General features: G+C 48.3%; 1 protein-coding gene and 3 non-coding genes across 8 annotated transcripts in view; all 4 read left to right on the top strand.

Moving 5' to 3' along the window:
• The window catches only part of LOC111832955 (putative methyltransferase NSUN7), a 45,410-nt gene extending 21,050 nt beyond the window's left edge, over nucleotides 1-24,360 (top strand). For all 5 annotated transcript variants that reach the window (XM_023790783.2, XM_023790774.2, XM_023790789.2 and 2 more), the window contains 5 exons: nucleotides 1,988-2,131; nucleotides 2,606-2,707; nucleotides 11,899-12,016; nucleotides 13,268-13,391; nucleotides 23,329-24,360. In XM_023790783.2, coding sequence (XP_023646551.2) covers nucleotides 1,988-2,131; nucleotides 2,606-2,707; nucleotides 11,899-12,016; nucleotides 13,268-13,391; nucleotides 23,329-23,979 — 1,139 coding nt within the window. In that variant the 3' untranslated portion in view covers nucleotides 23,980-24,360. The remainder of the gene's footprint in view (nucleotides 1-1,987; nucleotides 2,132-2,605; nucleotides 2,708-11,898; nucleotides 12,017-13,267; nucleotides 13,392-23,328) is intronic.
• trnai-uau (transfer RNA isoleucine (anticodon UAU)) lies at nucleotides 5,475-5,568 on the top strand. The gene is made up of 2 exons: nucleotides 5,475-5,512; nucleotides 5,533-5,568. It is a non-coding gene; the product is annotated as a tRNA-Ile (tRNA).
• On the top strand, nucleotides 8,300-8,371 carry trnaw-cca (transfer RNA tryptophan (anticodon CCA)). The gene has a single exon. It is a non-coding gene; the product is annotated as a tRNA-Trp (tRNA).
• trnaw-cca (transfer RNA tryptophan (anticodon CCA)) lies at nucleotides 10,806-10,877 on the top strand. The gene has a single exon. It is a non-coding gene; the product is annotated as a tRNA-Trp (tRNA).

Here is a 24,360-nt window from a genome sequence, read left to right as displayed (position 1 = left end):
GCAGAAATGTGGGCTGTCTAGGGGTCGCAGAGGACTTGGTTGAGAAACACTGCAGTTGGATACTTAAGATTCTTCATGAAAAAGTGTAACTTACTTCGATTTGTGTTTTATTGAATACTGGTGATGTTTTTTTAAATTAAGTTGAGTGACCTTGAGTGTTCAACGAGATTGCATTTTTTAACATCATTTCTTAAATCTGATGATTTTTCGCAAAGCTTGTAAACATGATGAATCAGAGCATGCATGGTGTTTTCACCATTATCATTAATATTGCTGTTGTGATTTATTTTTTTGGCGTTCTTGGCATATGGAGAGAATACAGATCAGTCTCATAAAGCAGTGAATAAAACTATTTCATTAACTGGTAATACCGAGGTTTCCAGTAAAGCCTTGAACATGTACTGACTCAGATCAGGTTAGCCGACCATTATTCTGTTTTATTTGAATGCTAATCCTCCCATTGTAATGATAAATTATTAAGCATCTGAAGTTCTTGTGACTCGAAAATGGCTATTTAAGTTTTAATATACTGCCTGAGACCCTTTAGATATGTTATATAGGTGAATATATGTGAATCAGAGTGATGTCAAGGAGTAATGACCAAACAGCTACAAGAAATAGGCTTGTTTTTATCCCGTCGAGTCAATTTCTCGCTTGCTTCTCTCTTTATAGGAATCCAGCTTTCATTTTACCCCACTCCGTGTTCGGCTGATTGAATTGAAACTGGTCTTTTAGAAAACAGCGCAGTGGGTGGTGAATATGTGGAAGTAATAATATATTCTAATATATTCCTCTTGCAGAGCCTTTTGTCCCACACAATTTACAGTGGGTAATGTATGCTGTTATTTCCCTTTGTCTCAACAGGATGTGAGGTAGCTAAAGGCATGTGATCTGACCCGCGTCTGACAGCCCCCAGTCAGAGTAAATACCACTGACTTGATGGCTTAATTTTCTTCCTCTGTGATAATTGCATGCACATTCTTTTGGGTTTCGGAGGCGTGAGCCGCATCGTTAGCGCCTCGTCAGCTGGGTGTATTTGAGAGGAAGCTCCACAGGGCACAGAAGGCTCGAGGATGCTCATCCTCTCGCCAAAAACGGCAGTGGGAGAACAAGCCCCGCCCACCATGCCAAAAAAAAAAAACACTTGTCGAACAGGGGTGGGGAACCTGTTCCGTGGAGGGCCAGTGCGGGTGCGGGTTTTTGGGATGGCCTCTCAGTCAGCCAATAACAGTGGGTCCCCAGGACTGGAGTGTTTTATTATTGGCTGATGGAGAGGTCATCCCAAAGACCCGCACCTGCTCTCCATGGATCAGGGTCCCCACCCCCTCTCAAACACAACCTCCTCTGTGAAAAAAGGCACAGACAGCCGTGAAGGAGGAAGCTCCACATGACAGTTAAGCGGCTCCCCGCTGGCTCTGTTTCTGTGCTGTTGTACCTCAGAGAAATGGCATCCATGCCGTCGCTAACCCATACGGAAGGCACCCTACTCTAGCTGCTCTGAGTGGGATTTTACATCAGGTGAACATCTCAGAACGAGCTGATTACGAGCCCGGTTCTGATCCATGTGGACATGCGGCCCAGCAATGGCTGGCTTGGAATTGACAGTGCTGGGGAACTGGGCTTTTTGGTCAGAAGGTAAAGACGGGACCAGAACGGGCTGTTTTTGCAGTGCGGCATGCAGACGGTGTGTTTGCTGTTCTTGGGACCCCACCCAGGAAGTCGCTTTGGGCCCCCCCCGCCCCTCCACAGATGTTTCAAAGGCTCAATAAATAGCTAGCAAGTAAAGTGAGAAGATCGTAGCAGAACATGCTGCTTCAGCATCTCTTAAATAAGAAATGCGTTAATTTAATATTTAGTGTAGTGACTGTTTGAGGCCAATAGGGGGCCTAAACCTCAGGGGCCCCGCTCACATGCGTGGTGTGAGTGGTGGCGAATGCTGCTGGTAGGCATGCAGGAGGAGGCTAACAGGAGTTCTGCTTGGCTGCAGATGTGAAGCTGATCCAGGGGAGTTTTTGTGACCTGAGCCCCTCAAACGCGCGGCTCCAGAAGGTGAGAGTGATGCTGCTGATGCCTCAGAGCTCTCTCTCTGCCGCCAGCAACCCTGCCGAGATCATCCTGCAGGAGAACGGAGGTACGGCATTGAGCCGGGCCCCATCCTGGGGGGCTCCGTGTCGCACTCATGCAGCCTAATCAGGACTGTCACCCTCTCCGGATTGTTCCGGAGTTTGATGCCCTGAAAACAATGCCTTGGAATTTCATTGTATTTTTTTATGCTAGCTGTCATCTCACTGTCAGTGGGGGTCGACATGTTTGTGACATTCTAGTTTCACCTTCTGAAACACACATATAGATCACATGTCATTTTCCTGTGAATATATTGATGACTTTTACAGGACTGGTCCACATTTTTGCTCCTTCCCAGCTCCCAGCAGCGGAGCAAAAACGTGGACTGTCTGTGGGTCCCGGTGGACCAGATTGGGAAACACTGAGTTAGAGGACTGTCAATGGAAAATATATCCAGCCAATCAGTGAAGCCCCTTACAGGGCAAAGAGGAAGTGACCTTTGACCTGGAAGTCATTGACAGGTGGGGTCCCTGATTTTCAGACAGACACCTGCTGCAGGACCTGTCCCAGGGAGCCGTCTCACAGACCAAGCTGGACAGCCTGGTGGGCAGACAGGCACAGCAGCTCGCTCATGCCCTCAAGCGTAAGTTAAAAAAGACCCTCAAGCTGCTCCAGAGTCAGCACAGTGTGTCACTTTCAGGGCCCTTTCCCACTGCACCAGGCACTGTACTTTCAGGGTCCTTTCCTACTGTACCAGGCACTGTACTTTCAGGGCCCTTTCCCACTGCACCAGGCACTGTACTTTCAGGGCCCTTTCCTACTGTACCAGGCACTGTACTTTCAGGGCCCTTTCCCACTGCACCAGGCACTGTACTTTCAGGGCCCTTTCCCACTGCACCAGGCACTGTACTTTCAGGGCCCTTTCCTACTGCACCAGGCACTGTACTTTCAGGGCCCTTTCCCACGGCACCAGGCACTGTACTTTCAGGGCCCTTTCCCACTGCACCAGGCACTGTAGTTTCAGGGCCCTTTTCCACTGCACCAGGCACTGTACTTTCAGGGCCCTTTCCTACTGCACCAGGCACTGTACTTTCAGTACTTTCCCTATTCCATTGACTTCCAGTCGAGTTCCAGTACCAAAAGTATTTTGGGGTGGAACTTGCAAACGTGTTCACTGTCGATTGGTTATGCAAATAGCCTACCTCTGAAACAATGCAAACAGTACCTTGAAAAAGTTGCAAGCTCAGAAAACAATCATAAACAAAGTAAATTTAAAAATGTAATAATAATATATGCCTGGACAAATGAAGAGACCCAAGCATTAATTGCGATCTGGTCAGAAGATCCAGAAGGAGATCTGGACGGCATGACGGGAAATTAAAAAGTATTTTGTGTAATATACTAGAGCTGCACCATATTGGAAAAAAAATATGAAAAAAATTCAACATAAATTTCTCACAAGCCCTTCTAGAAGTGATTTACACAGCAAGGATGAAAATGATCATGATCGTCTCGGAGAACGCCTGCAGTGCTAAGCTAAAGCAGCAGAGGTAAACTGATTTTTTTAGACATATACTGGATAATATTGAAAAGGAACAATCGCTAAAATTGCAATGCTTGTTAAGTTTTGTTTCCTATGACAGAGTAAAAATGCTTTAGCTACATTTTTAAGCCCCCTGTGCTATAATGTCTGTGAAGTATGAAGGTATGAAAAAGCCTGATCTAACCCCACTGACTGTCGCAGTCCTTGTCATCTGAGAATTGCACGTGCATAATATGCGATGTTGCTATTAATTAATATCACACATCGTCCAGCCCTATGATTTATTACAGCCATTTTTAGATTTCAGTACAGAATACCCCACCTCACGTGATGTCATTCGACACCAGTACCAGTTTTTTTGCTAGTGGAGAACCAACACCATTAAGTACTGTGCAGTACTTTTGGTCCTTTTGTAATAAACTTTTTGAAGAACCAAAAGTACAGTACCTGGTGTGGTGGAAAAGCGTCCTAAGTGCTAATGTGAAGTGTTCAGCGTCTGAGTGCACGGGGAGAGTCACCTCCAAGTGAGCACTGGGTCACTCTGCTGCTCTGTGGGGACCCGGAAGCCCTGGCCTGCTTTTTCAGGACCTAGAACAAGCACCAGCATTAAGGTTCCACTGTGTTCCCCAGCCCTGAGCCATGTGCTGCCTGGGATAGACTCCAGGAGCTCAGCGACACTTAGCTGGATTAGCACTAGGAAGATGGATGGATGGATGGATGGTATTTTGCTCATGAATGGGGTATAGCACAGGTGACTGTTAATACATGAAATAAAGATTGGAAGGTGTTTTCCCTTTAAAATTCTTTCATAAAAACAGTTGTAGGTGTGTAATGTTTTGGATTGTTTTAGTGCTACGCTGGTGAGGGTCAAAACTCGCTGTTATTTTCCGCACAGACGATGGATTAAACATGCTAAGCTTTGCATGCTAAATTGGAAATCTTAAAAAAAAAAACCTGTTATAAATCTGAAAAAGCGTAACACTGAAATTAGGATTCAGTAGCAGCTTGGCACCGAGCAGCTCTGGGAGAGGTTTGCATGAGGCGGGTGCACTGACGCGTGCCGGAAATGCGAGGGCATGAACGTTTCACGCGGGTGTAATGGGGGGTATCTGTGTGTGGGAGCCTGGCACTGGCCACGGGCCTCTGAGGGAGCCGCCGCCCCCCCCCCCCAGAATGTCCCAGAATGTGTCACGGTGTCCTCGCAAGGTCGTACCTGCCTTCTTACACAGCAGGATGGTGGAGGTGTGCATGCAGACTCGGCTCAGAGTGCGAAAGGCCGCATTCCTTGGGCTTCCGTTGCTATGGCAGTAGGTCAGGCCACTGTAACGGGGTGGGGGGGTGTCATTTTGCCCGATTCCCTCTTTCCCCCACCTGGAGGCAATTCTAGACCCTATTTAGGAAGGCTTCAGCTACCCTATTTTTTGTCTCAGCCCCCTGAAAAAAAAATCTAAATTTATTTTATTTGTTCTGTAAAAGTGCCAACCCTACTAGGGGCTGAGCCCCCCCCAGGGGTCGAATCCTATGATCGCCCCTGCCCCCACCTTCTCTCTCAGGAGCTGGACACCTGCCTGAGTTTTGATCCACCTTCCGTCAGAGATATCGGCGACGTGATGAGGCGTTTGAGCCAGATTACAGATTCGTAATTCAGAGCCGGCACGCATTATGAAGCCTGTGAGATATTTATAAGGTGTCAGAAGCCCTCGTCTGCTGATGTTTCTCATCTAAATCAGCAATAACTAACTGATCTACACCAGTGCTGCCTATTTCACGCATAAATTTCACACATACATTTACATTTCTGCATGTGGGAGTTATGTTTAAAAGGGATCGAAACACCACAGTATGAAGGACTGATATTTTGACAGCTGTTCCTGTGGCGCAATCGGTCAGCGCGTGGTACTTATACAGCAGTGTCCAGCGGAGCCATGCCAAGGTTGTGAGTTCGAGCCTCACCTGGAACACTTACTTTAAATAATTTGTCCCTGTGACTAATATGCTGTTGGTTTAGTTGCACTTCATAGTCAAACAGCAGCTATTTGGCAGACGGGTTGTCAGTGGTAGTTAGAATGAAATGCCTTTAGTCAAAAGGTCGTGGGTTTGAATCCCAGGGATGATTTTGCTGTTGGGCCCTTAACCACCAATTTCTCCTGTCTGACCCTACGTTCTCAAAATACGCGTCCCTTTGGCTAATAGTATGTGCTAAATAAACAAACTATAAACATTTCACTAGAAGCCAAAATGGACTGAGAGGCTGATTGGAGGAATGCAAATGTGTGAAATTTGGGAAGATCCGATCTGTGAAAGCGATAAGCAGTAAGCAAACTGCGGAGGTAATTGTAATTAAAAATACATAAAGCAAATGTTGAGAGACACGGGGAAGGCAGTTTATCTGCTGGATAATCAGAGCGGGGGCTAAGCCTTCAGAGGCAGCCATGAATAATGCAGAGAGATGCTAATGGCCTTTAATGGATGGTACCTTCAGACCCCCCCAATCCCACTTTAGAGCTGCTGTTAGACAAGGCACACATGGCAAGTTTGGGGACATATTCACGCTGAGCCGGCAGATTAGCATTGGGGGGCGGGTGTAGCTCAGCATTCTGTGCCTTCCATCTGAAGGGTGTTGGTTCAAATCCCAGGCTGAGCAGAGTATCTTCACCTTTAGGTACCTGAGCGTGGCCCTTAAGACCTTATTGCTCCAGGAACTGTCTGACTCTGCTTTCTCAACAATGTACACTGCTTTTGATAAAAATGTCATCTTATCGTTAAAAGAAATAAAACAAAGAGTAAGTGATTATTAAGACATTGGAAACTGAGCGGCGTGTATGATCACATTCATATCTGTTTTACAGTTGCTGTTTCCCCTCCAAAATGGAGGATGGACAGTTCTGGAATGTAGATGATATTGCGGAATTGATCGCTGCTAAAGTGAGATAGTGTCCACCTCCCTGTTCTGCATCAGTAAATCAAGATGCCATGTTTATAGGCCATGTTAACGACCGTGAGGCCGCCCTCTCTTCACCAGTGAGCTCCTCGCGGGATCTGGGAGCGGCGAGATAAGGTGGGAACGCCAAAAGAGAGGGAACAGACCCCCCCTTCAGCTGTGCGGGCCGTTAATAACCCAGAATGCTCTGCTCATAGCGGCAGCTTGTTGCTATGCAGGCCGCTGTCCCTCGTGTCCAGTCCGCTGATGGATGACCTGTTTCCCGAGCGCTAACCTCCTCCCCAGTTTCTCCACCCCCCCCCACCGAATGCTTTATGATTACTTGCTCCCCGACCACCTATTACCCACAGCAATGCTCCAGCCATCGCCCGTGGCAACGCGCTACCCATCGCCTGTGGCAACACACCACCTCGGTGAGGGGTCCCTCCCCCTGCCTCGCTTTCTGTATTTAACAGGTGGTCTGTGCAATGCGGAGAGACCACGTGCTGATTCCTATCAGCATGAAGCGTGCTGATGTTCGTTACCCATCAGCCTTTGCTGCAAGGTCAGGATGCATACCAAGGAGCAGAAAAAGGAACCGTGACAGAGCGAGTGATTCAGCAGGAGTGTGAGGGCATCCCTGCGCGCTCATGGGGGGGGAGGGGGCTTGTTCTCAGAGAACTTCCTGTTTCCTCTCCAGCTGCTCTGCTTTTCCAAGGCCATGATAATGCTTCTGTCAGGTCAGGACAAACCGATTAGATTGAAAGTCACATTTTTTTTGCCTATTTAATTAAATCCACCCCAGCAGAGGTGCACCTTCAGTAATTATTACCCTCTTCAGCAGAATTCCTTAGACTTGATTAAAAATGTGAATGTTTTCCTGGTCGGGGAAAACACTGGCATAAGTGCTTCCTGTATCAAGGGAAACGTTACATTAAAAGCATCACGTAAGTTCATGAAAATTAACAGTGCAAACTTCTAGACGAAACAAAATCAGATTGTACGCGAGATCATTTGGACCGGCAAGCCCAGATGACACATCTCAGTTAATCAGAGATGAATTGCAGCTTTTTAATGCCCTGTCTTTTGAGCCAAGTAGGTATTGATCTGAAGAACCCCCAGCTCAGATTTAACCTTCTGCACATTACAGCCTGAAGCAGACCTTATTTTAGCTCTTTACCTCAGGCCTCGTACCTTTAATCATCCTCTGATGTTAGTGAGACGTTCCTGCCATGTAGATGTAATTGAAATGGGCTAACATTGCAGACCATAAATGAATGAATGTTGCAGTAGTGCTTGGCCATCCCAACCACTGTGGGTGGTAAATGCCCAGGGAGCTGCATACCCAGGGAGCTGTATGCCCAGGGAGCTGCATGCCCAGGGCGCTGTATGCCCAGGGAGCTGCATGCCCAGGGAGCTGTATGCTCAAGGCGCTGCATGCCCAGGGAGCTGCATGCGCAGGGATCTGCATGCCCAGGGAGCTGCATGCCCAGGGCGCTGCATGCCCAGGGAGCTGCATGCCCAGGGAGCTGCATACCCAGGGAGCTGTATGCCCAGGGAGCTGCATGCCCAGGGCGCTGTATGCCCAGGGAGCTGCATGCCCAGGGAGCTGTATGCTCAAGGCGCTGCATGCCCAGGGAGCTGCATGCGCAGGGATCTGCATGCCCAGGGAGCTGCATGCCCAGGGCGCTGCATGCCCAGGGAGCTGCATGCTCAGGGAGCTGCATGCTCAGAGCTCATGCACATGTGCTCCTGTGCCACCTCTGCAGATGGACCTCGTGGCGCAATGGTAGCGTGTCTGACTCCAGATCAGAAGGTTGCGTGTTCAAATCACGTCGGGGTCATTATAAGTTAGTTAATATTATTATTCCACTGTGATTTAGTGATATTGGCGTGCCGCTCAGTGGGTTGGCACTGAAGGTTGTAAATCCTGTGGTTGGCAGAGTGATTGGGAATAAAATACCAGCAGTACTGTGGGACTTTAACCAGCTATGTTGTCCTTCGCGGCCTCTAATCCCTACCTCTTCTGGGAGAGTGGGTGAAAGTAAGTGAACAAAATAACTCCTTATAAAATTAAATAATCAAATAACTGACTATTGTATATAAAAAATGCATTTGTGGAAAAAATGTTATTTTCAGCCTAGTTTTAAAAGTGCTAAGACATTCACTAGCTCTCAGGTTTCTTGGGACCATATTGATTAAAAGTTGCCTCCCCCCCCCCCCCCCAGCTGGGTTTTAGGAATGGCCAGTGACCATTGCTCTATGTGCCATCAAGGTGGGGGTGTGGTTTAGTGGTGTAGGACACTATGCTAGTGACAGGAATGTTGTTGGCTCAGATCTCAGGGTGATTTTTTACCAGTTGGTCCGTAATCCCGACTCTCCCAGGTCCTGTCTGGTCCTGCCCTGTTAAAAATGTACTGTACGTCACGCTGGGTAAAAGCATTTGCTACATAAAATAAATGTAAGTTCAGTAGACATGTGCCCCTGCTTTATCTGTTGTGTCGGGCATTTTGCGTTCCAGTGGCTATTTCCCCGTAAATGCAGCTTCTTCTCCAGTCTGGCCATAAGCCAGCAGAGACTCTGTGTGAGAGATGCTGCTGTACCTTATCACCCAGGACCTAGCCCTGCCCTCAGTCCCTCCAGCCAATACAGAGCCATTCAATTCTTTTCTGGGCTTGAGCTTCAGGGACAGCAAGAGTTATTGGATGATGGAAAAATCTGGTTTTCGGCACGGGGGCCGTGACTAAGGTAGGTGGCAGACTGAGGGCAGCTGAGGCCTCACATCTCCCAGTCTGCCACCAAGCCGCGTGTCCATGACCTCGCTGCCCCTAAGCCTGAACTTCACACGTCACAACATATCAGTTTCCAAGAAAGTGTTGCTATATTTACATGTACCTGTATAGTAGCAGTTAAAAATTGGTTTAACACATTTGTCTGTATTTTAGCTCTTTTATTCACCTTATAGGAAAAGGCCTCTAGATCACCCAATGAAATATTGCCACAACCAACAGAAGTGTTCAATATATCAAATATTTTCTTCAAAATAGCCCCCTTTTGCTTCGATGACATCATTGCAGACTCTTGGCATTCTTTCAGCCAGCTTCTGGATGTAGCCGCCTGTAATGCTTCTCTAACCGGCCTGAAGGAGTTTCCACAAGGTCTGGCCACTAGTTGGCTACCTTGCTGTTACTCTTTGATCCAAATCATCCCAAACCAGCTCTACAAGGGTTTAGGTTGGGGGATTGTGGGGGCCAATTCATCTGTCACTGCACTCCATCTCTTTGCTTGCTCACAACATAACAAAGTACTTACATATTCGTTAGGTGTTGTCATGTCGTATTAGGTGTGCCTGGGCTTTTTGCCGGCACTGTATTATGGCCGTATCTCTTTTTAAGGAGCTGTTTCCTTGCTTGGGAAGACAGTTTTTTTTTTTTATAAAAATAGTTCCTCCTTGACTTTGTAATTTAGTTTTTTGTGGAAATTTCACATACCATCAACAGATGTTTATGTTCATAAGCAATTATACATTAATTAAAGATATCAAATATTTTGCATTTTAAAATGTTGATGATATGAAGGACTGAGCTGCAGAAGTTCCCCGTATTTTATCTCTTCCAACATAAATATGTTAATTTCTGCTTCAGAGGCGTCATTTTTCTCCAGATATGTCTGTTGTTCTGTTTATTCTGCTCTATTTCTATCTACTGCAGGTAAACAGAAAGCAGAATTATACTTAAAATGAATCCAATTATGAATATTTAATGAGCATTAAAGGAGGGAAATGAGTTTTTTCTGGGATAATTTGTTAAATATTTGGAGCAAATAGAAGCCTTGCAGTCAGTGCTGAGGGATGATGGCTTCCCCTCCTCGCCTTCATTCCCCTCCTCGTCTTCATTCCCCTCCTCGCCTTCAAGTCCCTGATGAATCTGAGCCGTCTTCAGAGCCCCTTTCCCTGCATTTTAAAATCTGCTTTGTTTTTTTTCCATTTGTGTGTGGTTGTTAGAAGTAATATTTTGTTATTTTGTTGTCCATAAATGAAGGAATATCGCAGTATTGCTTGGCCATCCCGATCACTATGGGCAGTAAATGCCGAAGGAGCTGCACGCCCAGGGAGCTGCACGCCCAGGGAGCTGCACGCCCAGGGAGCTGCACGCCCAGGGAGCTGCACGCCCAGGGCGCTGCACGCCCAGGGAGCTGCATGCCCCAGGGCGCTGCATGCTCAGGGAGCTGCATGCTCAGAGCTCATGCACATGTGCTCCTATGCCACCTCTGCAGACGGACCTCGTGGCGCAATGGTAGCGCGTCTGACTCCAGATCAGAAGGTTGCGTGTTCAAATCACGTCGGGGTCATTATAAGTTAGTTAATATTATTATTCCACTGTGATTTAGTGATATTGGCGTGCCGCTCAGTGGGTTGGCACTGAAGGTTGTAAATCCTGTGGTTGGCAGAGTGATTGGGAATAAAATACCAGCAGTACTGTGGGACTTTAACCAGCTATGTTGTCCTTCGCGGCCTCTAATCCCTACCTCTTCTGGGAGAGTGGGTGAAAGTAAGTGAACAAAATAACTCCTTATAAAATTAAATAATCAAATAACTGACTATATAATAAATGCAATTGTGGAAAGATTTTTATTTTCAGCCTAGTTTTAAAAGTGCTAAGACATTCACTAGCTCTCAGGTTTCTTGGGACCATATTGATTAAAAGTTGCCCCCCCCCCCCCAGCTGCGTTTTAGGAATGGCCAGTGACCATTGCTCTATGTCCCATCAAGGTGGGGGTGTGGTTTGATGGTGTAGGACACTGTGCTAGTGGTTGGGAGGTTGTGGCTTAAATCTCAGAGTAATTTTTACCATTAGGTGCTTAATTGTTGGTAGTTTGCATATTACCTCACTGGGATCTACTAAGACACCAACCCTGAGCAGAACATTGCTGTACTCTGCACACAAAAATATCTATCTATCTATCTATCTATCTATCTATCTATCTATCTATCTATCTATCTATCTCTCTCTCTCTCTCGTGTATATATTACATCGTTGGGATCAAATGTCCCCACAGTGTGATTAAAAACCTTATTTTGGCATTCCTCCTCACAAGGGGAAACTCAATTTTACAAAAATCTGCAATCAAAAAATTAAGTCTTGTTTTTCGCTTGGTTACTTATGGTTACGGTTAGGGCTAATGTCGTCATTGTTGGGATTAGGGTTTTGCCCATAGAAATGAATGGATGGTTCCAGCAAAGATATAAGTACTGGTGTGTGTGTATGTGTGTGTGTGTGTGTGTGTGTGTGTGTGTGTGTGGCAGAGAGAGAGACTCTGTGTGACTCTCTGTGTGTGACTCTGACTCTGTGTGTGTGTCCCTGCCACCCAGTTCCCAGAGTGCGCACAGTAGTGTACTGGACCTGCTCTTCATACCCTGAGGAGAATGAGGAAGTGGTCAGGAAGGTCCTGAAGGAGCAACCCTGCAGTGCCACGCTCCAGCCGTACAGGTAACTCTCCTGCACAGGCAGAATGGCAGGCAGGAGAGACGTCACAGGCAGAAGGGCGGGCAGGAGAGACGTCACAGGCAGCGGGGCGGGCAGGAGAGACGTCACAGGCAGCGGGGCGGGCAGGAGAGACGTCACAGGCAGAAGGGCGGGCAGGAGAGACGTCACAGGCAGAAGGGCGGGCAGGAGAGACGTCACAGGCAGCGGGACGGGCAGGAGAGACGTCACAGGCAGAGGGACGGGCAGGAGAGACGTCACAGGCAGCGGGACGGGCAGGAGAGACGTCACAGGCAGAATGGCGAGCAGGAGAGACGTCACAGGCAGAGGGACGGGCAGGAGAGACGTCACAGGCAGAAGGGCGGGCAGGAGAGACGTCACAGGCAGCGGGACGGGCAGGAGAGACGTCACAGGCAGAAGGGCGGGCGGGCAGGAGAGACGTCACAGGCAGAAGGGCGGGCAGGAGAGACGTCACAGGCAGCGGGACGGGCAGGAGAGACGTCACAGGCAGAATGGCGGGCAGGAGAGACGTCACAGGCAGAAGGGCGGGCAGGAAAGACGTCACAGGCAGAAGGGCGGGCAGGAGAGACGTCACAGGCAGCAGGGCGGGCGGGCAGGAGAGACGTCACAGGCAGAATGGCGGGCAGGAGAGACGTCACAGGCAGAGGGACGGGCAGGAGAGACGTCACAGGCAGAAGGGCGGGCAGGAGAGACGTCACAGGCAGAAGGGCGGGCAGGAGAGACGTCACAGGCAGAATGGCGGGCAGGAGAGACGTCACAGGCAGAAGGGCGGGCGGGCAGGAGAGACGTCACAGGCAGAATGGCGGGCAGGAGAGACGTCACAGGCAGAGAGACGGGCAGGAGAGACGTCACAGGCAGAAGGGCGGGCAGGAGAGACGTCACAGGCAGAAGGGCGGGCAGGAGAGACGTCACAGGCAGAATGGCGGGCAGGAGAGACGTCACAGGCAGAATGGCGGGCAGGAGAGACGTCACAGGCAGAAGGGCGGGCAGGAGAGACGTCACAGGCAGAAGGGCGGGCAGGAGAGACGTCACAGGCAGAAGGGCGGGCAGGAGAGACGTCACAGGCAGAGGGACGGGCAGGAGAGACGTCACAGGCAGAATGGCGGGCAGGAAAGACGTCACAGGCAGAATGGCGGGCAAGCCGGATGTCACAGGTAGTTGGAGCGTCACAAGCAGCAGGGTAGACAGGAGAGATGTCAGAAGGCCTCTGCTGTCATGACCTTCTATGTCTGGCAGATTGACTCCACCTCCGATGTCAACATTGAGCAGCTCAGATGAGGAGAATGCAGAAGAGAGGTTCTTTAAGTTGGATGCTTCTGAGGAAACCAACGGCTGCTTCATGGCCGTGCTGACCAGAGAGGTGAGTGTGAACCACAGTCCGACACACGCACAGCTGTTTGTAATGTGGTACTGAGATACAGGCTGGGCTTTGGCTGTTAGTGTCCAAACCCAGGTTTTGGTGTAATAATTTTAAGGCATCGATATGGCTTTTGTTAGTTTAATCCTGTGAGGGACCTTCTGCTTGGAAAAAGCAGTGGCCAAGGTTTAGTTTATGGGAGGGGGGCTACATGGTGTCATCATGCACATGCACACCAGGCTGAGGTAGCTGGGTGGCAGTGGGGGGGGGGGGGTCTTGCTCCTGTAGCCCCCAGTGGCCTGCGGGGCACTCAGCTGCTACCAAGCTTCTCGTCACGGTGTCCTGAGGACGTTACGGCCTACTTCTGCTTTTTTAATTCCGATCTGCTTCTTCTTCACCCCCAGAGCTGTGGTCAGTATTCAATAAGCCCCCGTTCTTTCTGTCCAAAGTGCGCAGAGACAGGTACACCCAATTTTAATCCACTTTGTCATTCTGCCTTTGTGATCCATAACTCCAGGCTGAGGACACGGCCAGATCATACCAACAGGACAAAGGGCGGGGTGGGGGGGGGGGTTGGGGGGCAAGTGGAATCTGCTAAACCAGTGTTTCCCAATCTGATCCTTGGGGACCCACAGACAGTCCACGTTTTTTGGGAACAGGGAGGGAGCAAAAATCTGGACTGTCTGTGGGTCCTCAAGGACTGGATTTGGAAACACTGGTTTAGCAGATTCCACCAGTACCCCTGCTCCTTTGTACTTTTGGCATGATCCAGCAGGATGGGCAGGATTTTCTTAGAAAAGAGAGCATCTTTTACTGGATTGAAAGAATTGGTACCTTACTGATGTGAGCGGTAAGTTCCTGCCTATTCCCTGCGAGGTGTTTGTAGGTGTAACCCTGGAGGTGTGTGGGGTGCAGGAGAAAGGAATAGAGCAGACGCCGCTGTCGTTCCTGAAGTTTATTGAGCCCTCTCTGTTGGGAACAATTAGAAGGGGAGATAAACCTCATGTGCTCAGGCCCTCTCGTAAAGTAAGTAAAATACGGCATATGCTTATCATATACAGTATAGACATGTGTTACACTTGTATTACATAATAAGTCAAATGATTATACCCAATAAGTGATTTATTAACCCGAGGGACCCTGCCACTAGATCCTCACCTCTTCCCGCGTGTGGATCGGGACCCTTATAAAGGGGAAAAGACAGAGGGAGGGGCGATGCAGGACAAGAGCATCATGGGAAAATTTAAGGGATATTGTTCCCATCAGGTTAAGCAAAAAAAAAGAAAACAAAACTTTGTATAATTATAAACAAAAGTAAAATAACCTGTTACATTAGAAGAGTCAGTTTTTTGACTTGGTAAAATACATTTTTTAATGTATCCATTGGGTGTAGGTTCCATAAGTAAGCGTTATATTTTCAAGCCATGGCTGTTTTGCGACGTTCACTTCCAATCGCATCTGAAGAGACAGGGGTTAGCTGTAGTAAGCAAAGTTAGGCAGTCAGCAAACAAGCTAAGATGTTGATGATATTTTCCTATGAATCATGCGTGATCCTGCAGTCTGTGACATTTTTGCACAACGCTTGCCGGCCCATGGTCATCGAGTCGTTGGGACGCCCTGCACTGGGGGTGTCAGCGGCGGGTGGCGTCCATCACCACAGCCAGACGCCGAACGCAGATGAAGATGTTCTCTCGCATGTTCTCTTGTAATACATGTCTCTGGGGGAGCGAGGCAATCCGGAAAGATCTGCCAGGCCCTGAGTGACAGACCGACTTCATTTGAAGCCGGCTGGTATTTGCAGAGCACATTTGTAATGCAGGGGGGTGGATTAATGTCGGAGAAGATGTGGGGCAGCGGGAGATTATATTAACATAAATGTCCAGCTGTACAGATCGCACAGCTGGGCCGGGGGGGGAAGCAATAGGAGCTTGAAACATGAAATGGGTCATGACTGAGCCGAAACCCCCAAAGTCTCCCTCATTAACTCCATCTCTGGGATTAACAAGTTTCTGTAGTTTGGATAGAAGTTTAGCCTTCGGATTGTGTTCGCTTTCTGTTCCTATCTCTTATGTAAGACGGGTCGGTGCCGACCCGTTTCTTAAATCAGCCTCAAAACAATCATCCAATTTGTTTCTTACCTCTTGGTTACCTTGTTAGGCTTCCTTATCCATGAAAATATTGGTTTTAATAGTTTTGGTGTGGCTTTCTGGACCTTTCTTTTGACAGCATTCAATAAAAAAATAATGTTAAAATAAACCTCAAGAGAATTATATAAATAAACTGAATTGGTCTTATCTTGCCTTACACATATGGACATGCCTTGCCTTGATTTTGTTTTAATTTACTTTGTTTAAATAGAGATTCCTGACAAAGTCAAAAAGCCTTGATGCAGTACACAAATCTATGTGGTGCTTTTATGCATTTTAAACTTAAAAACCGACCCCAACACCACAGGAAGGTTAAACTTGTTTAACATTTGTTCTTAAATACTGAAGCTCCCAGTGCAAATGTTAGAGCTATGGTCAGTAAAAAGCATTCTGTGATGTAGACGACTAACAGTTTGCCTCCACTCAAACCAAACTTTGCGTGGGGCCCACAAAGTTTGAGGCCCCCTGTTGGTCACAATCAGTCACTACAGCAAGTGGCCCCAGAAACGACAAACCCGCCCCTGGTAACAGTGTGGATTCCCTGATCCATTCAGCCGTGTTGCTTAAACCGCTACAGGGAAATGTGCAGAATAAAAACGTGATTCTGCCCCCTGAGGGAGCTATTTCAGGCCTGTCCCACTGGGCAGAGGCTCCTAGGCAGACGCAGGACACGCTGGAGGGATTTCATCTCCCATCCAGCAGGGGGGCAGCTGGGGGCAGATATAAATGACCAGCGACGGTTTTGGGAAGGAGCAGGTCTTAGAGTGATGTCATTTCTAAATGACGGTCTTGGGAAGGAGCAGGTCTTAGAGTGATGTCATTTCTAAATGACGGTCTTGGGAAGGAGCAGGTCTTAGAGTGATGTCATTTCTAAACATCCCGAGATGCTTGGTGTGCCGATACAGTGTGAAACTGCTAAGATGAAAAGAAATGTGAACCGAAGAAGCAATTCCCATCTTCTTTATTACGGCGATCATGATTATTTTTTGTCTGGGAAAAAAGACAGATCCTTGCAGAGAGGCTAATAGCGCTGTGGATTTCTGCTATAAAATACGACCCTTATCGCATTTTGGGATTTCTGACACTTTGTTATAATCTTGAGGTCCTTCTAGCCTTATTCAAATGTGAACTAAAAAGTACTGTCGAGTCCATTTTCCTATTATTTATTAGATAAATACATTGTATATTATATGTAATTACAATCAAGGTCATTTTTTTCTGCATAGAGGATTTTTTTGCATAATGAATATAATTTTAACAAAACAGCAGACATTTCATGCAGAACAGGATCATTTTGCTGTAACAATCTCATGCATTCTAAAAAGTTTGCAGAACTCTGATTTAAACAGCACTTTTCTGTCACAGTCATGTTAACACCCTGATGAAAGATGATGCCACAGCCATTAGCTCAGTGAGTCGCTCATCTGGTCTGTAAGCTTGGTGAGCAGCTCGGTGAGCGGCTTGTCTGGCCTGTAAGCTCGGTGAGCGGCTCGTCCACCTCACAGTTACAGCTAAGTCGGGCGTGAGTGGGCTGGGGGGGAGGGGACATTTTAAAGCCGTGATTTGAGTCCGAGTGTCAGGGGGCCTCACGGTGCTGGGCTCAGGGATTACGCGGAGCCGTCTGAAGGAGCAACAGCACACCTCACCATGTTATTCACTTACTGATGGGAGAAACAAAGCTTTGGTACCCAAAGTGGGCGGGGCTACTGTGTGCTGTCAGTCTGACTAGACTTCACCCAATGGCTGTGTTTGAATTCAGGGGTTGCATCCTTCTACGGCTGCATTCGAAGTCTGAATACGTTACCGCGGTGCAACAAGGCCGTCCCGTTTGGAAGGCTCCTTCGAATGCGGTCTGGAAGTGCAACCTTCTCTTCCCGCTCCACAAAGGTTGCACCTGATGGATCCTTCACAGCCCAACATATCCCAAGATTCATTGCACAGAGGTAATGTGGGCGTGTCCCGGCTAGACAATAGGAGCAGTACGTCATGACTCAAGCGTAAGGGAGAGAACAGCTGGTGACGTAAATAGGAAATTGTCTGTAGGCCAGACTGTTTCATTTCACACTGCTTTCTGTTCGACCTCTGAAAAACGCAGCTTACAAAGGCTACGCCTTCGTAGGAAGCAGCCCCTGAATTCAGACACAGCCAATGTGAATATGCACATTGTATCCAATGGGAAGGAGGATTAAACCAGAAATCCTGCCTACCTTGACCTTCAGGGTAACACATGTGATTCTGTGACATACCCAATCGTAAGATGATTCTATGAAATAGCCAATTTTAACACATGTGATTCTGTGAAATACCCAGTCGACCAACATGCGATTCTGTGGAATAGACAATCGTAACGCTTGTTATTCTGTGAAACAGTCAATCGTAACAGGAAAGGCTGTACTGCGGGCTTTATCCAGTATGAGCAATGAGTTCAGATTAATTCGTTGCTTAATGTGTTTGTAGACACAATAGGATCAGCTGTAAGCATGCATGAATATAGATCAGGGTCTATAGCAGTTCCAGATTTAGTCAGGCTTGTCGGCTTATCAGTCTCCGGTATCGGTATCAGGTTTGTCGGCTTATCAGTCTCCGGTATCGGTATCAGGCTTGTCGGCTTATCAATCTCCGGTATCGGTATCAGGCTTGTCGGCTTATCAATCTCCGGTATCGGTATCAGGCTTGTCGGTTTATCAGTCTCCGGTATCGGTATCAGGCTTGTCTGCTTATCAGTCTCCGGTATCGGTATCAGGCTTGTCGGCTTATCAATCTCCGGTATCGGTATCAGGCTTGTCGGCTGATCAGTCTCCGGTATCGGTTTGTCGGTTTATCAGTCTGCAGTATCGGTATCAGGCTTATCTGCTTATCAATCTCCGGTATCGGTATCAGGCTTGTCGGCTTATCAGTCTCCGGTATCGGTTTGTCGGTTTATCAGTCTCCAGTATCGGTATCAGGCTTGTCGGTTTATCAGTCTCCGGTATCGGTATCAGGCTTGACGGTTTATCAGTCTCCGGTATCGGTTTGTCGGTTTATCAGTCTCCGGTATCGGTATCAGGCTTGACGGTTTATCAGTCTCCGGTATCGGTTTGTCGGTTTATCAGTCTCCGGTATCGGTATCAGGCTTGACGGTTTATCAGTCTCCGGTATCGGTTTGTCGGTTTATCAGTCTCCAGTATCGGTATCAGGCTTGTCGGTTTATCAGTTTCCAGTATCGGTATCAGGCTTGTCGGTTTATCAGTCTCCGGTATCAGTTTGTCAGTTTATCAGTCTCCAGTATTGGTATCAGGCTTGTCGGTTTATCAGTCTCCGGTATCGGTATCAGGCTTGTTGGTTTATCAGTCTCCAGTATCGGTATCAGGCTTGTCAGTTTATCAGTCTCCGGTATCGGTATCAGGCTTGTCGGTTTATCAGTCTCCGGTATCGGTTTGTCGGTTTATCAGTCTCCGGTATCGGTATCAGGCTTGTCGGTTTATCAGTCTCCGGTATCAGTTTGTCAGTTTATCAGTCTCCAGTATCGGTATCAGGCTTGTCGGTTTATCAGTCTCCGGTATCGGTATCAGGCTTGTCGGTTTATCAGTCTCCGGTATCAGTTTGTCAGTTTATCAGTCTCCAGTATTGGTATCAGGCTTGTTGGTTTATCAGTCTCCAGTATCGGTATCAGGCTTGTCGGTTTATCAGTCTCCGGTATCGGTATCAGGCTTGTCGGTTTATCAGTCTCCGGTATCGGTATCAGGCTTGTCGGTTTATCAGTCTCCGGTATCGGTATCAGGCTTGTCGGTTTATCAGTCTCCGGTATTGGTATCAGGCTTGTCGGTTTATTAGTCTCCGGTATCGGTATCAGGCTTGTCGGTTTATCAGTCTCCGGTATCAGTTTGTCAGTTTATCAGTCTCCAGTATTGGTATCAGGCTTGTTGGTTTATCAGTCTCCAGTATCGGTATCAGGCTTGTCGGTTTATTAGTCTCCGGTATCAGTTTGTCAGTTTATCAGTCTCCAGTATTGGTATCAGGCTTGTTGGTTTATCAGTCTCCAGTATCGGTATCAGGCTTGTCGGTTTATCAGTCTCCGGTATCAGTTTGTCAGTTTATCAGTCTCCAGTATTGGTATCAGGCTTGTCGGTTTATCAGTCTCCGGTATCGGTATCAGGCTTGACGGTTTATCAGTCTCCGGTATCGGTATCAGGCTTGACGGTTTATCAGTCTCCGGTATCGGTTTGTCGGTTTATCAGTCTCCAGTATCGGTATCAGGCTTGTCGGTTTATCAGTCTCCGGTATCGGTATCAGGCTTGTCGGTTTATCAGTCTCCGGTATCGGTATCAGGCTTGTCGGCTTATCAGTTTCCGGTATCGGTTTCAGGCTTGTCGGTTTATTAGTCTCCGGTATCAGTATCGGGCTTGTCGGCTTATCAGTCTCCGGTATCGGTTTCAGGCTTGTCGGTTTATTAGTCTCCGGTATCGGTATCAGGCTTGTCGGTTTATTAGTCTCCGGTATCGGTATCAGGCTTGTCGGTTTATCAGTCTCCGGTATCGGTATCGGGCTTGTCGGCTTATCAGTCTCCGGTATCGGTTTCAGGCTTGTCGGTTTATTAGTCTCCGGTATCGGTATCAGGCTTGTCGGTTTATTAGTCTCCGGTATCGGTATCAGGCTTGTCGGTTTATTAGTCTCCGGTATCGGTATCAGGCTTGTCAGTTTATCAGTTTCTGGTATTGGTCTCAGGCTTATCGGTTTCACTAATAGAGCCGTGATCAATATGTAAACTATCAAACTATATAAATTACTTACTAAGTCGTTTTTAAGTTATTGAAAGGAACTATATGCCCATTTGCTGAATATACTTGTGTTTATACCTTTCTTCATAAAGCAGTAAAAGCATATAAAAATATATTATGAAAAGATAAAACATTTCTCGCCGACTGTGAAATTTTCTCCCCAATAAATCTTTAATTTCTCACACCATTTTCTTTAAAGAGTTATCGTTAGACTGGGAGAAACGACTGTCAGCCGATGAAACCCAAATGAAGTAATGGCTGTGGAGTCAGCCATTTAAACTGGCCCAGTAAAATGTTTATGGCTGTCTGTGTGAGAGAAACAGCAGCAGCGATGTGCGGGGGGGTTATGGGGCCATCGACAGTGTCTCTCCCCCCCGAAAAAGACAGTGGGCACTGGGGGCTTTGCCAAACTGCTGCAGCCTCCAAGAGTTGGATGGTACCACCCCCCCCCCCCACCTCCCTTGCTGTAGTGACTGTTTGTGGCCAACAGGGGGGGCACAAAATGCATGGTTTGCTGTTGGGGTCCCCTTCTTCTTGTCCGCACGGCCCTTACCCTTTGCTTTAGCCTAGCTCTGCCCACAACATGCGTGCATCCTGATAAGTGCTCCGAGATGTTTCTTGAACCTGCAGCAGCAGCATTTATACAAAAAGAGCTTCAGCACCACCCCTGCCTCCATTGCCAGCCCCCTGCACCTAAAAATGTAGGTCCTGAAGTCCGTTAATAATCAGCAAGTGTTAGGACTGACCTTTGACCTTTTCCCCATGCCTTTACCAACCGCGTACACATGCCTACATCCTGCAGACTCCTTCATCTGTGCAATGACTCCCACACCCCCTCTCCCAGCAGGCCTGACCTCATTTCACGGTAACGCCACATCTCTCTGCGAAGCAGCTGAATTATTCATTGGGCTGTTTGCCCACATTACTGTTGGCTGGGCAGACAAGATGACGGATGAACCCACATCCTGTGCCAGCCCCCTTTCCCAAACCTCTGCTTCTAACCCTGACCCCAGCTCCTTGTCCCAAACCACTGCTCCTAACCCTGACCCCTGTCCCAAACCTCTGCTCCTAACCCTGACCCCAGCTCCTTGTCCCAAACCTCTGCTCCTAACCCTGACCCCCGTCCCAAACTTCTGCTCCTAACCCTGACCCCTGACCCCAGCTCCTTGTCCCAAACCGCTGCTCCTAACCCTGACCCCAGCTCCTTGTCCCAAACCACTGCTCCTAACCCTGACCCCAGCTCCTTGTCCCAAACCACTGCTCCTAACCCTGACCCCTGTCCCAAACCTCTGCTCCTAACCCTGACCCCAGCTCCTTGTCCCAAACCTCTGCTTCTAACCCTGACCCCAGCTCCTTGTCCCAAACCACTGCTCCTAACCCTGACCCCTGTCCCAAACCTCTGCTCCTAACCCTGACCCCAGCTCCTTGTCCCAAACCTCTGCTCCTAACCCTGACCCCCGTCCCAAACTTCTGCTCCTAACCCTGACCCCTGACCCCAGCTCCTTGTCCCAAACCTCTACTTCAAACCCTGACCCCTAACCCAAACCTCTACTCCAAACCCTGACCCCTGACCCCAGCTCCTTTTCCCAAACCGCTGCTCCTAACCCTGACCCCAGCTCCTTGTCCCAAACCTCTGCTCCTAACCCTGACCCCTGTCCCAAACCTCTGCTCCTAACCCTGACCCCTGACCCCAGCTCCTTGTCCCAAACCTCTACTTCAAACCCTGACCCAAACCTCTACTCCAAACCCTGACCCCTGACCCCAGCTCTTTGTCCCAAACCTCTGCTCCTAACCCTGACCCCTGTCCCAAACCTCTACTCCAAACTCTGACCCCTGACCCCAGCTCTTTGTCCCAAACCTCTGCTCCTAACCCTGACCCCTTTCCCAAACTTCTGCTCCTAACCCTGACCCCTGACCCCAGCTCCTTGTCCCAAACCTCTGCTGCTAACCCTGACTCCTGTCCCAAACCTCTACTTCAAACCCTGACCCCTGTCCCAAACCTCTACTCCAAACCCTGACCCCTGACCCCAGCTCTTTGTCCCAAACCTCTGCTCCTAACCCTGACTCCTGTCCCAAATTTCTGCTCCTATCCCTGACCCCTGACTAGGGTGACCAGATAATCCATGTCAGGGAGGACACTCTGAGCTAGGACAGGAATTGTAAATTACCATTTCAATTAAACGGACCTGGATTTCACTTGAGCACTCAGCTCTTGCTGTGTGTTGATTGGTCAGTCTCCTATAATCATGCATGTGTCACTAATGCTAATGTGAAACAGCTGGATGAGTCTTTCAGTCAAGGAAACAAACCAGTCAAAGCACAAGAAGAGCTGAACTATTTAGCCGAGCACAGGAGCCTTTCAATTTGCAAGTAGTTTGTAAAACCCGAAGTAGCTCAAAGTGTCTCCCTGACATGGATTATCTGGTCACCCTACCCCTGACCCCAGCTCCTTGTCCCAAACCTCTGCTCCTAACCCTGACCCTCGGCCCTGAGTTCCTGAAACATGGCACAGTCCCCCAATAAGGAAACGAGATTCTCTCTGGTTAGCTGGAATGGGCTGTTACCACTTACAGAACTGGAGTCAAGGGCATCAGTTTATATTTCTGGTTCTGGGTAATTTACAGACAGTTATCACCTAATTTAAGTAATCTGTTACACAAACCCTTACGTGAGTCAAATTTTATGCAAGTCGGATTTATAAGGACACCTTATAGCCAAAAAAATACTAGCGATATGTACTAAAGAACACATTAAATAAAAGTCAAAGTATACATTTACATAAAGGGGAATGGCAAAATTTTCATAAACTTGGATATTTTTTTGCATAAGGCTGGATTTTATGTAAGTTGATTTTACGTAAGTCGAGATTTGCCTGCTAGCAACTTTTCCCAGTGATTTGTTACACCTGAGCTTGTGTGCACTCAGCAAGCCCAGCTTACTGTCGCTAAGAGCTGTTTCAATTTCACCCTGAAACGTCGCTTTCCCATATCAGGTCTTGCCATCCCCTGACTGTTGGTCTCACTTCCCCCATCACAGCCAACCCTTGAGGCGAGAGAGACGGTGCAGGAGGTGCTGGCTCGGGCGGCTGCCAAGGGCCTGCTGGGGGGGGTCTCACCGAGCCAGCTCCCACGAAAGGAGAGGCGCATGTTGCCCCGGGAGACAGTAGTGGCCCGTAGGCCACACCGCTCCCAAGGACCCATCTACAGCCAGTCCTGCATAGAGGAATTCCTGAGCCGGGAAGCCAAGACAAACAGGACCCCCAGTGTGAAGTTGCAAGGCTCCTCTGGAGTGAAAGGCTCAAGTGGAGAGCCCGGTAAACCCAAGCCTCCATGTAGGTCCCTTCCAGGGATGCTGCCCTCTAGAGGCAGCTCCAGCCAGCAGTGGAAAAACATCACAGTGATCACAACTTCTGCCAGCAAGCGCAAGCCCACTGCTTCCAGCCAGCCAGCACCGAGAGCTCCTCCTATACCCAGGCCCAGGGCTCGGCTGGAGATCCTGAGGCCTGTGGCACTGGTGCTTCCCCCTGTGACATTCCCCTGCTTCAGCATGAAGCCCCGGAAGCCCCCGCCTTACAGCCACCCCCGGACCTTTTTCAGCTGGCGGGCCGGCTCTCATCCGGCCGCATCCCGCTCTGGCGACAACCTGTACAGATTGTCAGCCGTGTGGCACCCACGGCCCTGGCTGTAACCATGGTAACCCAGTATTGCTGTCATCGCCAGCAACGCAGCATGCAAACATTCCACAGGCGTCATGGTGACGACAGAAACGTGACATTTCTGCAGTCCCCCCAGCTGCACGAAAGACACTGTCGACGATCTCGTCTTACTGATCTCAGCATCTGACATCTTGTGGTTATTCGTTTTTGTTGCTCTGTGATTGATTATTTTCGTAAATTGTGTTATAATTTGGTGTCATTTTTTATAACAAAAAAGTCTTTTTCAGCTAACTTGTATTTTATTAAACAGAATGTAGTTGGAAGTTCAAAGGATTCAGTTTATTTACTTATCTGGCATTTATTTTATTCAGAGCTTCCATTCTGATTGGAGTGATTCTGCATAAGAACTGTGA

This window comes from Paramormyrops kingsleyae, chromosome 12, assembly GCF_048594095.1.
Source record: "Paramormyrops kingsleyae isolate MSU_618 chromosome 12, PKINGS_0.4, whole genome shotgun sequence".
NCBI lineage: Eukaryota > Metazoa > Chordata > Actinopteri > Osteoglossiformes > Mormyridae > Paramormyrops > Paramormyrops kingsleyae.
Note: the sequence above shows the minus strand (reverse complement) of the source record. Positions and strands in the feature narration are given on the sequence as shown.